This window comes from Osmerus eperlanus, chromosome 9, assembly GCF_963692335.1.
Source record: "Osmerus eperlanus chromosome 9, fOsmEpe2.1, whole genome shotgun sequence".
NCBI lineage: Eukaryota > Metazoa > Chordata > Actinopteri > Osmeriformes > Osmeridae > Osmerus > Osmerus eperlanus.
Genome location: NC_085026.1, coordinates 16,908,923 through 16,924,610, shown reverse-complemented (window position 1 = coordinate 16,924,610; position 15,688 = coordinate 16,908,923). Strand labels below are relative to the sequence as shown.

At 52.9% G+C, this 15,688-nt stretch overlaps 1 protein-coding gene across 1 annotated transcript in view; it reads right to left on the bottom strand.

Moving 5' to 3' along the window:
• Positions 1-10,003: 10,003 nt before the first annotated feature.
• tmem260 (transmembrane protein 260) overlaps positions 10,004-15,688 on the bottom strand; it is a 32,107-nt gene continuing 26,422 nt past the window's right edge. Inside the window, exons 14-17 of the mRNA XM_062470098.1 lie at positions 15,017-15,193; positions 13,674-13,727; positions 11,903-11,987; positions 10,004-11,753 (exon numbers count right to left, since the gene is read on the bottom strand). Coding sequence (XP_062326082.1) covers positions 11,499-11,753; positions 11,903-11,987; positions 13,674-13,727; positions 15,017-15,193 — 571 coding nt within the window. The 3' untranslated portion in view covers positions 10,004-11,498. The remainder of the gene's footprint in view (positions 11,754-11,902; positions 11,988-13,673; positions 13,728-15,016; positions 15,194-15,688) is intronic.

Below are 15,688 nucleotides of genomic sequence, written 5' to 3'. Positions count from 1 at the left end.
GTACGCCCCTCACCACACACACGTCCAGACACACACACACACGTCCAGACACACACTCACACGTCCAGACACACACACACACGTCCAGACACACATACACACACGTCCAGACACACACACACACGTACACACTCCATCACTAAAATGTTGCCAGCAGCTCTGAATTATTGCACAGACAGGCAAGATCAAAAAACCATGAGTTTCATTTCCTGACCCTGGTAAAACCTCTCCTGGACCTGCTGACTGGCCATAAGTGTCCACATGATGACACTTTGAAGAGAACCTCATATCGCATCTACTGTCTCTCTCACCTGTGGCTAGGAAGTGGACCAGAGAGAAGGAAGTGGACCAGAGAGAAAACACAACCAACTGATATATTTGTACTTTATTTTATATTATCTCACTCTTTCTTTCTCTCTCGCTGCATTGCAAACTCATTCACATTATGTAAACACAGATTGGGCATCTGTCTCTTAATCGTGGAAAATCAATTAATCAATAAAGGGAAAATCAACCACGTAGCTGGTGTTGCTACAAGGCCCTTAGCTGAAGGCCAACTCCATAGACAAGCGGGTTGCATCACATTGCCTGTTATCACCATCAACAGGATCATTACTGTGAGAGAGGCACCAAGTGAGGCTCTCCAAGGAGTCTGGTGTCCCCAGCGCCCAGCATGGCTCAGGCTAGCCCGGTCCTGAGGTGGGGGGAGGAGGGTGGGATGTTAGGATGTGTGGTGGGAGAGGAGGGTGGATGGAGGTGGTGGGAGAGGAGGGTGGATGGAGGTGGTGGGAGAGGAGGGTGGATGGAGGTGGTGGGAGGGGAGAGGAGGGTGGATGGAGGTGCTGGGAGAGGAGGGTGGATGGAGGTGGTGGGAGGGGAGAGGAGGGTGGATGGAGGTGGTGGGAGGGGAGAGGAGGGTGGATGGATGGAGGTGGTGGGAGAGGAGGGTGGATGGAGGTGGTGGGAGGGGAGAGGAGGGTGGATGGAGGTGGTGGGAGAGGAGGGTGGATGGAGGTGGTGGGAGGGGAGAGGAGGGTGGATGGAGGTGGTGGGAGAGGAGGGTGGATGGAGGTGGTGGGAGAGGAGGGTGGATGGAGGTGGTGGGGGAGGAGGGTGGATGGAGGTGGTGGGAGAGGAGGGTGGATGGAGGTGGTGGGAGAGGAGGGTGGGTGGAGGTGGTGGGAGAGGAGGGTGGATGGAGGTGGTGGGGGAGGAGGGTGGATGGAGGTGGTGGGGGAGGAGGGTGGATGGAGGTGGTGGGGGAGGAGGGTGGATGGAGGTGGTGGGAGAGGAGGGTGGATGGAGGTGGTGGGAGAGGAGGGTGGGTGGAGGTGGTGGGAGAGGAGGGTGGATGGAGGTGGTGGGGGAGGAGGGTGGATGGAGGTGGTGGGAGAGGAGGGTGGATGGAGGTGGTGGGGGAGGAGGGTGGATGGAGGTGGTGGGAGAGGAGGGTGGATGGAGGTGGTGGGGGAGGAGGGTGGATGGAGGTGGTGGGAGAGGAGGGTGGGTGGAGGTGGTGGGAGAGGAGGGTGGATGGAGGTGGTGGGGGAGGAGGGTGGATGGAGGTGGTGGGAGAGGAGGGTGGATGGAGGTGGTGGGAGAGGAGGGTGGATGGAGGTGGTGGGAGAGGAGGGTGGGTGGAGGTGGTGGGGGAGGAGGGTGGATGGAGGTGGTGGGGGAGGAGGGTGGATGGAGGTGGTGGGAGAGGAGGGTGGGTGGAGGTGGTGGGGGAGGAGGGTGGATGGAGGTGGTGGGAGAGGAGGGTGGATGGAGGTGGTGGGGGAGGAGGGTGGATGGAGGTGGTGGGAGAGGAGGGTGGGTGGAGGTGGTGGGGGAGGAGGGTGGATGGAGGTGGTGGGAGAGGAGGGTGGATGGAGGTGGTGGGGGAGGATGGTGGATGGAGGTGGTGGGAGAGGAGGGTGGATGGAGGTGGTGGGGGAGGAGGGTGGATGGAGGTGGTGGGAGAGGAGGGTGGATGGAGGTGGTGGGAGAGGAGGGTGGGTGGAGGTGGTGGGGGAGGAGGGTGGATGGAGGTGGTGGGAGAGGAGGGTGGATGGAGGTGGTGGGAGAGGAGGGTGGATGGAGGTGGTGGGAGGGGAGAGGAGGGTGGATGGAGGTGGTGGGAGGGGAGAGGAGGGTGGATGGAGGTGGTGGGGGAGGAGGGTGGATGGAGGTGGTGGGGGAGGAGGGTGGGTGGAGGTGGTGGGAGAAGAGGGTGGATGGAGGTGGTGGGAGAGGAGGGTGGGTGGAGGTGGTGGGAGAGGAGGGTGGATGGAGGTGGTGGGGGAGGAGGGTGGATGGAGGTGGTGGGAGAGGAGGGTGGATGGAGGTGGTGGGGGAGGAGGGTGGATGGAGGTGGTGGGAGGGGAGGGTGGATGGAGGTGGTGGGAGAGGAGGGTGGATGGAGGTGGTGGGAGAGGAGGGTGGGTGGAGGTGGTGGGGGAGGAGGGTGGATGAGGTGGTGGGAGAGGAGGGTGGATGGAGGTGGTGGGAGAGGAGGGTGGATGGAGGTGGTGGGAGGGGAGAGGAGGGTGGATGGAGGTGGTGGGAGGGGAGAGGAGGGTGGATGGAGGTGGTGGGGGAGGAGGGTGGATGGAGGTGGTGGGGGAGGAGGGTGGATGGAGGTGGTGGGGGAGGAGGGTGGATGGAGGTGGTGGGAGAGGAGGGTGGATGGAGGTGGTGGGAGAGGAGGGTGGATGGAGGTGGTGGTGGAGGAGGGTGGATGGAGGTGGTGGGAGAGGAGGGTGGATGGAGGTGGTGGGGGAGGAGGGTGGATGGAGGTGGTGGGAGAGGAGGGTGGATGGAGGTGGTGGGGGAGGAGGGTGGATGGAGGTGGTGGGAGAGGAGGGTGGATGGAGGTGGTGGGGGAGGAGAGGAGGGTGGATGGAGGTGGTGGGAGAGGAGGGTGGATGGAGGTGGTGGGAGAGGAGGGTGGATGGAGGTGGTGGGGGAGGAGGGTGGATGGAGGTGGTGGGAGAGGAGGGTGGATGGAGGTGGTGGGGGAGGAGGGTGGATGGAGGTGGTGGGAGAGGAGGGTGGATGGAGGTGGTGGGGGAGGAGGGTGGATGGAGGTGGTGGGGGAGGAGGGTGGGATGTTAGGATGTGTGGTGCCCATCTGGCAGGGCCGGGTTTAGCCTTAATCCCAGAGCCCCTCAGCAGGGGAGCCTCAGTCTGCTGATCACAACCCCCTACTGGTGCCTCATCACTCCCCCTACTGGTGCCTCATCACTCCCCCTACTGGTGCCTCATCACTCCCCCTACTGGTGCCTCATCACTCCAGCCAGCCAGCCAGAGCAACCAGCCAGCCAGAGCAACCAGCCAGCTAGCCAGCCAGCCAGAGCAACCAACCAGCTAGCCAGCCAGCTAGAGCAACCAACCAGCTAGCCAGCCAGCTAGAGCAACCAACCAGCCAGAGCAACCAGCCAGCTAGCCAGCCAGCTAGAGCAACCAACCAGCTAGCCAGCCAGCTAGAGCAACCAATCAGCTAGCCAGCCAGCTAGAGCAACCAACCAGCTAGCCAGTCAGCCAGCATCAGCCGGCAAGCCAACCAACCAGCCAGTCACACACTCAAGAACAACACCACATCTGGAGGAGCCACATTCAAAACAACTTCCATCCCTGTTGAGGCACTTTGAATATTTTACATGGTTTATTGTCACCCTATATGATTAATGTTTCCCAGATATTATTAGACCAATTCATTGTCCAGTTATTAGGTTTTATATGTCCAGTAAAAAAAAGAGATAATGTAGGCCTAGATTAGCAGCAGCATGAAAACACATGCTTACACTGTGACGAACAAAGAGAATATGACCCCAAACCGTCGCATACTGAGGAGAAGTAAAGCCACCCTCCCATGCAGAGGGCACACTTGTTTTTGTGAGGCTGTATGCGGTGCCACATCGGTTACATACACGAGCGAGGGTTGTGTACACACACATAATTACAAAAACATAGACGGAGACACACACACACACACAGACACCCAGAAGCAGTAACTCAGCCACACACACACACCTAACCACTGATAATCCCCTAGACACTGGAACACACACATACGCCCTGAACACAAACACACAGACAAACACACACACGCCCTGAACACAAACACACACACAGCATCGTTATGTTTATCACGGTGCACCAGCCTACCGACACCCATCACTCTAATTCCCTTTGCCTGTTTAGATTCGTTTTGCTTTAATCCTCCCTTGTTTGTGCACATCTGCGAGCACTGCAGCAGTGGAGAGGGAGAGAGACAGGGAGCGAGGGATGGAGAGAGGGTGATAGAAAGGTAGAGAAAGAAAGGGAGTGAAAGAAAGAAAGGAAGTGTGTGTGAGAGAGAGAGAGAGAGAGAGAGAGAGAGAGAGAGAGAGAGAGAGAGAGAGAGAGAGAGAGAGAGAGAGAGAGAGGAAATTAAAGAGAGACAGAGAGAGAAAGAGCTCCAGGTAACTTCACCCAGGGCTCCAGCAGCAGGGGTAGACAGGCGTATCTCCTAGCCCAGAGAGGAGCACCCTATCCCAGCCCCGACCCCAGCCAGGCCCGCGGGCCCCGGTAATCACTGCAGACAGTCAGACACCCAGTCACACAAGCTCACACACCAACACAACATTACAGGCTTTTTACACAGTATTACACCACATCTTATTATCCCATTCAAGTTCCTCTATTAGCTCAATTGGATGTTGGGATTTCCATTTGTAAATTGGGGGATTTTAGATTAGCTTGTCTGTCAGTGATGAAATGCCCCCTGAGACTGTGAATTATGTGACCAATCACGTGTGTGTCAGTTCCATCGCTGTGTCTCTCAATCACGTGTGTGTCAGTTCCATCGCTGTGTCTCTCAATCACGTGTGTGTCAGTTCCATCGCTGTGTCTCTCAATCACGTGTGTGTCAGTTCCATCGCTGTGTCTCTCAATCACGTGTGTGTCAGTTCCATCGCTGTGTCTCTCAATCACGTGTGTGTCAGTTCCATCGCTGTGTCTCTCAATCACGTGTGTGTCAGTTCCATCGCTGTGTCTCTCAATCACGTGTGTGTCAGTTCCATCGCTGTGTCTCTCAATCACGTGTGTGTCAGTTCCATCGCTGTGTCTCTCAATCACGTGTGTGTCAGTTCCATCGCTGTGTCTCTCAATCACGTGTGTGTCAGTTCCATCGCTGTGTCTCTCAATCACGTGTGTGTCAGTTCCATCGCTGTGTCTCTCAATCACGTGTGTGTCAGTTCCATCGCTGTGTCTCTCAATCACGTGTGTGTCAGTTCCATCGCTGTGTCTCTCAATCACGTGTGTGTCAGTTCCATCGCTGTGTCTCTCAATCACGTGTGTGTCAGTTCCATCGCTGTGTCTCTCAATCACGTGTGAATCGATGCTTCCCCATGCTGCTGCAGTGGAGGAACGAACTGAGTCAGTAAGACTCAAACCTGTCACAACACACAGGGAGGGTACAGCTTAGCGGTTAGAGAACCTGACTGCAGATCAAGAGGCTGCAGGTGCAGATTTCCCCTGTTCTAGTGTCTGCCAACTGAATACATGACATCATAAGAATTGACTGAAGGCTTTGTAGAGCATTCCTTTCTCGGGACGTAAGAGCGGAAGAATCCAAACCACGTCGCTGTGGATGAAGGCGTCTGCTGAATTAAATGACGGAGTCAGGTGGCTGAACGGTGAGGGAGTCGGGCTAGTAATCTGAAGGTTGCCAGATCGATTCCCGGCCGTGCAAAATGACGTTGTGTCCTTGGGCAAGGCACTTCACCTTACTTGCTTCGGGGGGAATGTCCCTGTACTTACTGTAAGTCGCTCTGGATAAGAGCGTCTGCTAAATGACTAAATGTAAATGTAATACATTATAGCACACACCACTAGGAGTAGGCCTGTAGTGGAAGACAAAGAACTCTTGCAATGGAGACTTTCAAGGAAAGACAAACAAGCAAGCTTTTAGAAAATAAAATACATTTGTTTGTGTGACAGTCAATTGTTATTCTGGTATAAAACAAATGTAATAATATGGAATGTAATAATATCTGCACTGTATTTACCTTCTACCAAAATCAAAGTTGTCGATAGAAACGAATAGAATGAATCATTCATCCCCAGGCCGTCCATTCAGACGGAGAGGGAAAAGAGAAGGAAGAAGAGAGGGAGAGAAGGAGGAGGGAGGAAGAGAGAGAGGGGGGGAGAATGAGAGGAGAGGAAAAAAGGAGAGCGAGGAAGAGTCACCCCGAGCTAGCCGACAGATGTGGCAAATTATGAAAATGCGTCTCTGTGTCCTAAACGGAGGCCAAGCTCTTTAATGTGGCACAAAATTAGAACCTGGGGGAGGGAATGTGCCCCGCTTGATTGGCGAAACACCTTCTGGCTCTCTCCCCCTACCTCCATCCCTCCGCCTTCCCTCCCTCCCTGCCTCTCCCCCAGTAGAGATATCATCCTCTGCCCGGTGGAGCTCTCGTACGGGGGAGACAGAGAGGTCCCTGAGAGCCCCCCAGGGGCCGCCAGAAAGGTGCCTAAATTGTCAGTTTATTCCTCAATTATTTAAATAGATCTGGAGAGGAGAGCGGAGAGCTTGTTCTGCCTCTCCGCAGCGCTGGACCTTTACACCACAGAAGCAGTTTTCAATTACGCCAGGCAGGTTCGTCTTTGATATACGAAGAGGGGCTGTGTGCACGAGGGGCTGTGTGAAACAAGCCAACGTCTGTCCTCAAGATCACAACAGACACTCAGGTAGGAAATGCTGTCAGCCATATACGACAAACTCTAATGTATGCTAATGTTATAGATTAGCGCGTGATGGTTAACCACACTCACAAACGTACAGTATATACACGTCTCTCAATCTTTAGAGAGGAAGTGAGTGAACCAACTGTCCACACAACCCCTGCGGTACTTCCTGTTGCTGCCAGGGTTAAGCCCCCTCCCCATACCTAGTTCCTGGCCTATCAGCCAGCCCGCCAGACGAGCGCCACCACCAGGCCACGCCCACCAGCCCACTGGAGGTATGCAGGCTGGGAGATTAGAAAAAGGTTCAAGATGGATCCTGGAAAATGGAGATGACCAAAAATCCTCCAGCCCCTGACCTCTAATCCCTCCCTCCTCAGCCTCTATTGTGGAGGGGTTTTATTAGAAGGGTGAAGGCTGGGGGATCTCACAGGGTCCAGGGTCGGCTTTATCTTCTCCAGGCGTCTGGTGGTGAACAGTGGAGGGCTCTCTTGACGTCTCAGTGCTCTGTTGCCGGTCTCTCATCGGACCGACAACCATCCCCCTCAACATAAGCTGTAGATCAACAACAAACACAACACACTGGACCCTGCACTCCACACAACACAGACCTCACCACAATAACACAGACCTCACCACAATAACACACTGCATCTAGACAGGAGAAACACTTCCAGGACCAGGTTCCGACCAAACACAAGACAAACAAACATAACACAACAGGGAGAACACTAAATCACCTGTTCAAACAGAGAAACCCAGTCAACATGCTAAAGGTATTGTACTTACTCAGCACTTTTCCAAACAATGGCTGCCTCACACTGAGATGCACTCATCAAGCTAATGTGAAACTAAAGGCCGTTCACACTTAGCCAACCCCCATGAAGTACAACAGGCCTCAGAGAACTCAATATACAAGGATGTGTTTGTAAACACAGCACTGGAACCCTAAGCCACCAGGGGCCTGTTCCATAAAGGCCGCTCAAATAAGTTGGACTTGAAGTCCCAAACCAGACTTGAATTAGCTTAACAAGTCAAGCGGTGCTAAAGCGGTTCCATAAAGGCCAATTTCAGCTCACGCAGTCCTACTAATTCAAGTCAGATTTAAGTAGTCAAGCTAATTGCGCGTGCACCCTATTCTTAAACAGCCCGAGAGGTAAAACATGGATCATACAATCCACCACGGCAAAAGCAATGCACACGGCCACGTGACTTCTTCCAGAAAGAACGTTCCCTTTAAGCCTTGTAGCCTACTATGACAGCTCCCTCATCCACCGCTTTATCAAAATGAAACGACACGCCATGATTGACGTGAACGATAGGCTACGTAGGTCGAGGTCCTTTTTTAGACCTTTACTTCGTTGATTAAAAAACAGACACCCTCTAAACACATGTAAATTTACTTTTTTGCCATTGTTTTAAATAACCTACTATTAATCAATACATTACCCAGTAGGCTAGCCTAACTTTTTAACATGGTTGTGTCGGGAAAATGGAGGATAGGCCTATAGATGTAGCCTATGGATTGAGGTTTGTTTTGCAATTGTAGACTACTGTTAACAACTATATAGCTATGATAATTATACTCTGATAATTTAGATTGAGATAGGCCTATCCCTGATGCCTAAACATTTGAAATCACAAACTAGGCTAGCCATAGGCCACGTTTAACATGGCGTGTATCAAATCATTGTTCATCATCGTTTAATGCATTAGGCTAAATGTAGTAGCCTATGTAGGCTATTTAAGTTGATTTTCTATCAATGTTGAACATATTGAACTGATGAGAATAAGAAAATGACAATAAATCATCGTTTTCCCGTTGGTTCAGTGTTACAGGAAGGTCTGGTTAAGCACCAAGTCACGCTAAGCCTGACAGTTAGCCTGCCCCGGACCAAACTAGTTTCGCAGTCTAAGTTGCCATAGTAACCGAGTTTGAACTACGTTGAGCTAGCTTTATGGAACCGAATGAACTAGAAATGAGTCCGACTGACACAAGTCTGGCTTATTCGGTAAACTCGCTTTATGGAACAGGCCTCAGGACAACAACAACAAAAAGTCTGCATTGTAAATAACCTTCAAGTAGAGAAGAATAACTAGCGCAATCCCAAGCTAAAAATACAAGGTGTGAAGTTGGGTTGCGGGCGTTGGCAGCGATCAGAGATGGGTGGCGCGGCACAAACACCCTTGAAACAGGTTTCCCTGCTTAGGAAACGGATCTGAGGGGAGGTTTCTCCAGAGTGGAAGATGCTGCGAAATCTGTGGCCAGCTCTGTAGATCATGGCTCTCCCACCCCCTGTTCTCTTTCCAAACACTAACCAACACCTCCCCCTTGCCCCCCCCCCACCACCACCAACCCCCCCCCCCTCCCCACCCCAGCTTCTCTCCACGTAGCCAAGCAGGCGGAGTGTAGTGGAGAGGAGTGGAGATAGGCCCAGCTGCTAAAGCTGTCTTTTCAGCCCCTGCTCTCGTTCGGTCTATCTGAGATACACAGCAAGCAGAGGTGTCGCTTTTCCGCTGGCATTTCGGACAGTATCTACTTATAGACGGGAGGGAAAGAGAAAAGAAAAACAGAAGGGTATTATCAGGGAGGGATGAGAGCAGCAACGGCATTTTGTCTTTTTATTCCCCTCCTAAGCCCTGGGCTTTGCTCCCAATCCGATTGGTCGATACGGCCAGGGATGTAAATGAAATGCAAAGAGGAATAAGGCTGGCTTCCCATCTCCAGTGTGCTGCACCGCCCCCCCCCCTCTCCCCCCCCCCCTCCCTCCTCCATTCTCTCCCTCTGTCGCTATTCTCTTTCTCTGGCTGTTCATAGTGTCGTCTCTCTCTGTCTCTGTCTCACCCTCTCTCTGCCTCTTTCCCCCTTCACCCTCCCTCCCCTCCCTGGCTGGGCTCACAGCTCTTATCTCCTCAGACGCCCCACATTCCAGCGTTGCCGTGGCACCCTGCCTGCATCCATGGTCACGGCGATTCCATGGGTTCCCACAATCCTCAGCAGCTTGCTGATTTGGGGTGGGCAACTGCCTCTCGGAGACAGGGGAGACGAGGGAGGAGGGGATGGGGGAGACAGGGGGATGAAAGAGAGAGAGGAAGAGAGAGAGAGTAGGACAGATTAAAGTGAAGACAGAGGACATGGTGAGGTGAGAGGAAAAGTCGAATGATGACGTAAAATAAAACACCCAAACTAACCCAAAGGTGGTAAACATGAGAAATATATTTTTTGAAGAAGAAATGTAGGAAAGACCATTTTAAAAACTCCAGCACAAAACTAAGAAAATAGGCAGGAACATTTTTACAGAAAAAGAGGAATATTTATTACAGTATTTAAATTTTCAGAAAGCAGTAACACTTTCTTTTACGGGAGAGAAAAATCCTCATACATAGAGCCGACACCACAGCATCCTCAGCTCTGCATCGCTCTCTCAACCATCAGCAGTGAGAAGACACCACATCGGCCTGGTCTGGGAGGCAGCAGAGACCCTAGAGACAGGACCTTGATACACACGCAAGGTGCCCAAATGCCACATGCTCTTTCATAGATATCCAGTGGTAAACAAAGGTTTTAGCCAAACGTAGGTTTACTGACAATGGAAAGGACGAAAGGGTTAGAAGGAGGAGTAGAAGAGAAGTCTAACATCTAAAGATGTGGTTCCTTCCTGTGGTTCCCCCTCCACACACACACCGTGTATCGGGGTCTGTTCAGGGGCCTGTCCTCTGCTACACACACACACACACCGTGTATCGGGGTCTGTTCAGGGGCCTGTCCTCTGCTTGAGGTTCTTGCATGCTTGCGTTTGTTTTTCTCTGAATGGATGCGTGACTCTGTGTCGCTAGGGACCGCTTTCCTGGACATGAAAGCAAAGCATTCCACCGTGCAGTGTGTGTGTGTGTGTGTGTGTGTGTGTGTGTGTGTGAGAGAGAGAGAGAGAGAGAGAGGGAGAGCACCCAAGCCCTAACACACACACACACACCTCTCTAAAAGGGTTTCTGGCATTGTGACATTTCATATTTCATTTAAATCCACGAGGGATTATAGCACTGCTGTAAGGAAGGAGGGGAAAGCTCCATTAGTTTTTAATGTTTAAAGGACCATCAGGGATGGATAGATAGAAAGATGGATGGATGAAAGATTGATGGATAAAGATAGATGGATGGAAAGAAAGATGGATGTAGAGGGAGAGCTGGATGGAGGGTGGCTGGTGGCCAGGGTTGGGTACAGAGCCTGTGGCAGCGTTGCACAAGTCTGTCCCAGATTAAGCGGACGCTCTAATCCCTCATTTCTGCCCCCGAATTGGGTTTCCCTCAATCCCAGCCCCTGCCGTTCTCCTGTGAGGAGGACAGGAGGGGGGCGGCTGGAGGCCACATGATCACCACGTGAGACGCCAGACAGCCAGACAGCCAGGGAGAGAGAGATCCAGAGATACACTGATTGAGCGAGCGAACAACAGGAAAGTGAAAAGAGTGTTTCTGAGGGGAGGGGTGCAGAGATAAGACTGACTGAGCGAATGAAAGGAAGTGAGTGTTTCTGAGGAGAAATGAACAGGTCGATTCAGATCACACCGGGCTGTAAAAGCAGAGTCCCGTCTCCGTGGGAACCACCAATAGTGTCATGAGTACCAAAAAAGGTCTGGGTGACCCGAAGAACGTTTCCAGTTGTGACAGAAGAATCTCATCCATGTCCAGGGCTCTGTGCTGTCACCTTGTCTGAAGAGACCTGCCTCCCCCCCTGCCATGCCTCTGCCCCAGCCTCCCCCTGCCTCTGCCCTGGCTGGACCCCCCTGGCCTCACGGGCGGGATGTGGCCCTCAGACGGTCTCTCTCCTGGAGCAGGTGTGTGATGGCAGTGTGGATGGCGGGTGCCTGCAGGTCTGAGGGCTCCTTCTGCAGGTACAGTCTGAAGTGCTGCAGGCTGCAGGTCAGCAGGGCGTCCGGGCTGTGGCCCCGCCCACCAGACCGAAGCAGCCGCTCACAGGCCAGCCCCAGGTTCTTATCCCAGTTAGAGGGATAGTCCTCATAGGCCTCCACTATCTCCTTATACAGCTGTCAATCACACACACACACACACACACACAGATCTTATCAATAACAATTACAAGGACCATTGTTGTTGGTGTTGAGATGAAGGCTTTTGTGTTGCTCCCTGTATGATAAGGTCAGTGATCCTGCTCGGCAGCGTCGGGGACACTCACAGTGTAGGAGAGCTCAAACAGCAGAGCCTGCATCTCCCCCTGCACCCCCTCCGCCACGTCGAACAGGAAGAACGCCGTCTTCATCCTGAAACAAACACACAGGCAGCGGGGGCTGAGCGCTGGACGAACCAGGAGAACCAGAACGTGTGTGTGGATGGTCTACCACACGAGGCTGGTTGTGTGTGGATGGTCTACCACACGAGGCTGGTTGTGTGTGGATGGTCTACCACACGAGGCTGGTTGTGTGTGGATGGTCTACCACACGAGGCTGGTTGTGTGTGGATGGTCTACCACACGAGGCTGGTTGTGTGTGGATGGTCTACCACACGAGGCTGGTTGTGTGTGGATGGTCTACCACACGAGGCTGGTTGTGTGTGGATGGTCTACCACACGAGGCTGGTTGTGTGTGGATGGTCTACCACACGAGGCTGGTTGTGTGTGGATGGTCTATCACACGAGGCTGGTTGTGTGTGGATGGTCTACCACACGAGGCTGGTTGTGTGTGGATGGTCTACCACACGAGGCTGGTTGTGTGTGGATGGTCTACCACACAAGGCTGGTTGTGTGTGGATGGTCTACCACACGAGGCTGGTTGTGTGTGGATGGTCTACCACACGAGGCTGGTTGTGTGTGGATGGTCTACCACACAAGGCTGGTTGTGTGTGGATGGTCTACCACACAAGGCTGGTTGTGTGTGGATGGTCTATCACACGAGGCTGGTTGTGTGTGGATGGTCTATCACACGAGGCTGGTTGTGTGTGGATGGTCTACCACACAAGGCTGGTTGTGTGTGGATGGTCTATCACACAAGGCTGGTTGTGTGTGGATGGTCTACCACACGAGGCTGGTTGTGTGTGGATGGTCTACCACACGAGGCTGGTTGTGTGTGGATGGTCTACCACACGAGGCTGGTTGTGTGTGGATGGTCTATCACACGAGGCTGGTTGTGTGTGGATGGTCTACCACACAAGGCTGGTTGTGTGTGGATGGTCTACCACACAAGGCTGGTTGTGTGTGGATGGTCTACCACACGAGGCTGGTTGTGTGTGGATGGTCTACCACACGAGGCTGGTTGTGTGTGGATGGTCTATCACACGAGGCTGGTTGTGTGTGGATGGTCTACCACACGAGGCTGGTTGTGTGTGGATGGTCTACCACACGAGGCTGGTTGTGTGTGGATGGTCTACCACACGAGGCTGGTTGTGTGTGGATGGTCTACCACACGAGGCTGGTTGTGTGTGGATGGTCTACCACACGAGGCTGGTTGTGTGTGGATGGTCTACCACACGAGGCTGGTTGTGTGTGGATGGTCTACCACACGAGGCTGGTTGTGTGTGGATGGTCTACCACACGAGGCTGGTTGTGTGTGGATGGTCTATCACACGAGGCTGGTTGTGTGTGGATGGTCTACCACACGAGGCTGGTTGTGTGTGGATGGTCTACCACACGAGGCTGGTTGTGTGTGGATGGTCTACCACACGAGGCTGGTTGTGTGTGGATGGTCTACCACACGAGGCTGGTTGTGTGTGGATGGTCTACCACACGAGGCTGGTTGTGTGTGGATGGTCTACCACACGAGGCTGGTTGTGTGTGGATGGTCTACCACACGAGGCTGGTTGTGTGTGGATGGTCTACCACACGAGGCTGGTTGTGTGTGGATGGTCTACCACACGAGGCTGGTTGTGTGTGGATGGTCTACCACACGAGGCTGGTTATAGAGATGCTGCAGATGTGAGTTGAGGTTTTTGATGTACTCTGGCCTGTACTATACCTGGCCTGCCACATCTCCTCATTGGCTACTTGCTCCCAGGACCCAGGATGGAAACTGCAAAACAAACCCCTTTATTTAGTATATATATATATATATATATATATATATATACATTTAGATCAATATTTACATACATGAAAACCGATACATACTTACATTCATTGATATTCGTCTTTACTGTGTCTAAACACTTGACGGGCGAGCAACAATGCTAGGTTGCACATTAGACATGGAATGAGCCAAGTCTCCCATCTCCCTCAGTCGGGCTTGCCTTTAAACACTTGACCTCTTCTTCAAAAGAATATTTTAGCGGGGTTTCCGAGCTAATATTTGGCTCGTGGGCATGAACGGCCACGCTTGTAGTGAGGGCAAGGGGAAATAATGTCACAGTATTCAGCTGTGATTATCTGAGTGAATGAGAGGCTGCTGGCAACAGCAACAGAATATGGAGCTTTGACTAATTCCACTTTTGACACACTTATTGACAAAACGCAATGAGAAACTCATTATGTTTCATCTTCAGTCTCATTTCTAACTGCTGAGGGCCCTAATGTCTTGCTCGGGTCTCATTCCGAAGGAGCTGGAATGGATCTGAGAAGTGGAGGAGGAGGAGGAGGAGCAGGAGGAGGAGCAGGAGGAGGAGATAGTGAAGCCCGGGCAGAGAACACAGGCTGGAGAGATGGATGAGAGCAGAGAGAAGAGAGCAGAGAGGATGGATGAGAGCAGAGAGGATGGATGAGAGCAGAGAGGATGGATGAGCGCAGAGAGGATGGATGAGCGCAGAGGATGGATGAGGGCAGAGAGGATGGATGAGCGCAGAGAGGATGGATGAGCGCAGAGAGGGATGAGGGCAGAGAGGATGGATGAGAGCAGAGAGGATGGATGAGCGATGAGAGCAGAGGATGGATGAGCGCAGAGAGGATGGATGAGGGCAGAGAGGATGGATGAGGGCAGAGAGGATGGATGAGCGCAGAGAGGATGGATGAGGGCTGAGAGGATGGATGAGGGCAGAGAGGATGGATGAGCGCAGAGTTAGGTCTGTATGTCAGTATAAGAGTAGGATGCCTGGCTGTACAGCTTACTGACTTCAAATGCAGCTGGACTTAATCATGTTTGTCATGTCAGTAACACACAGGGCATCTCCACAAGGAGAAAAGCCCGGAGACAGGAAGCAGAGAAGGAGATTCCTCGACTCTTGTCCAGCTACTGACAAACGTGTGTGTGTAAATATGTACACGTGTATATATGTGTGAGTGAATGTGTGTGTATATAAATGTGTGTGTGTGTATGTATATATATCTGTGTTTGTAAGAGTATAAATGTGTGTGTATAAGTGTGTGTACCTGTTGTGAGGCTCGCTCCAGTTGTAGAGGTTGCGTGTGCGGCGGGCCCAGTCCTCCGGGCGGAGGTGCTGCCGGGAGGGAACCAGGTGGTCACACACACCCAGGGGCCAGCGGGAGAAGCTCCTCTCCCAGCTGCGGTCCCCTTCAGGCAGCCCGATGCAGGCCAGCACAGGCCTCCTGCACACACACAGAACAGACCTGCTGCAGACACACACAGCACAGACCTGCTGCAGACACACACAGCACAGACCTGCTGCAGACACACACAGCACAGACCTGCTGCAGACACACACAGCACAGACCTGCTGCAGACACACACAGAACAGACCTGCTGCAGACACACACAGAACAGACCTGCTGCAGACACACACAGCACAGACCTGCTGCAGACACACACAGAACAGACCTGCTGCAGACACACACAGCACAGACCTGCTGCAGACACACACAGCACAGACCTGCTGCAGACACACACAGCACAGACCTGCTGCAGACACACACAGCACAGACCAGCTGCAGACACACACAGCACAGACCTGCTGCAGACACACACAGCACAGACCTGCTGCAGACACACACAGCACAGACCTGCTGCAGACACACACAGCACAGACCTGCTGCAGACACACACAGCACAGACCTGCTGCAGACACACACAGCACAGACCTGCTG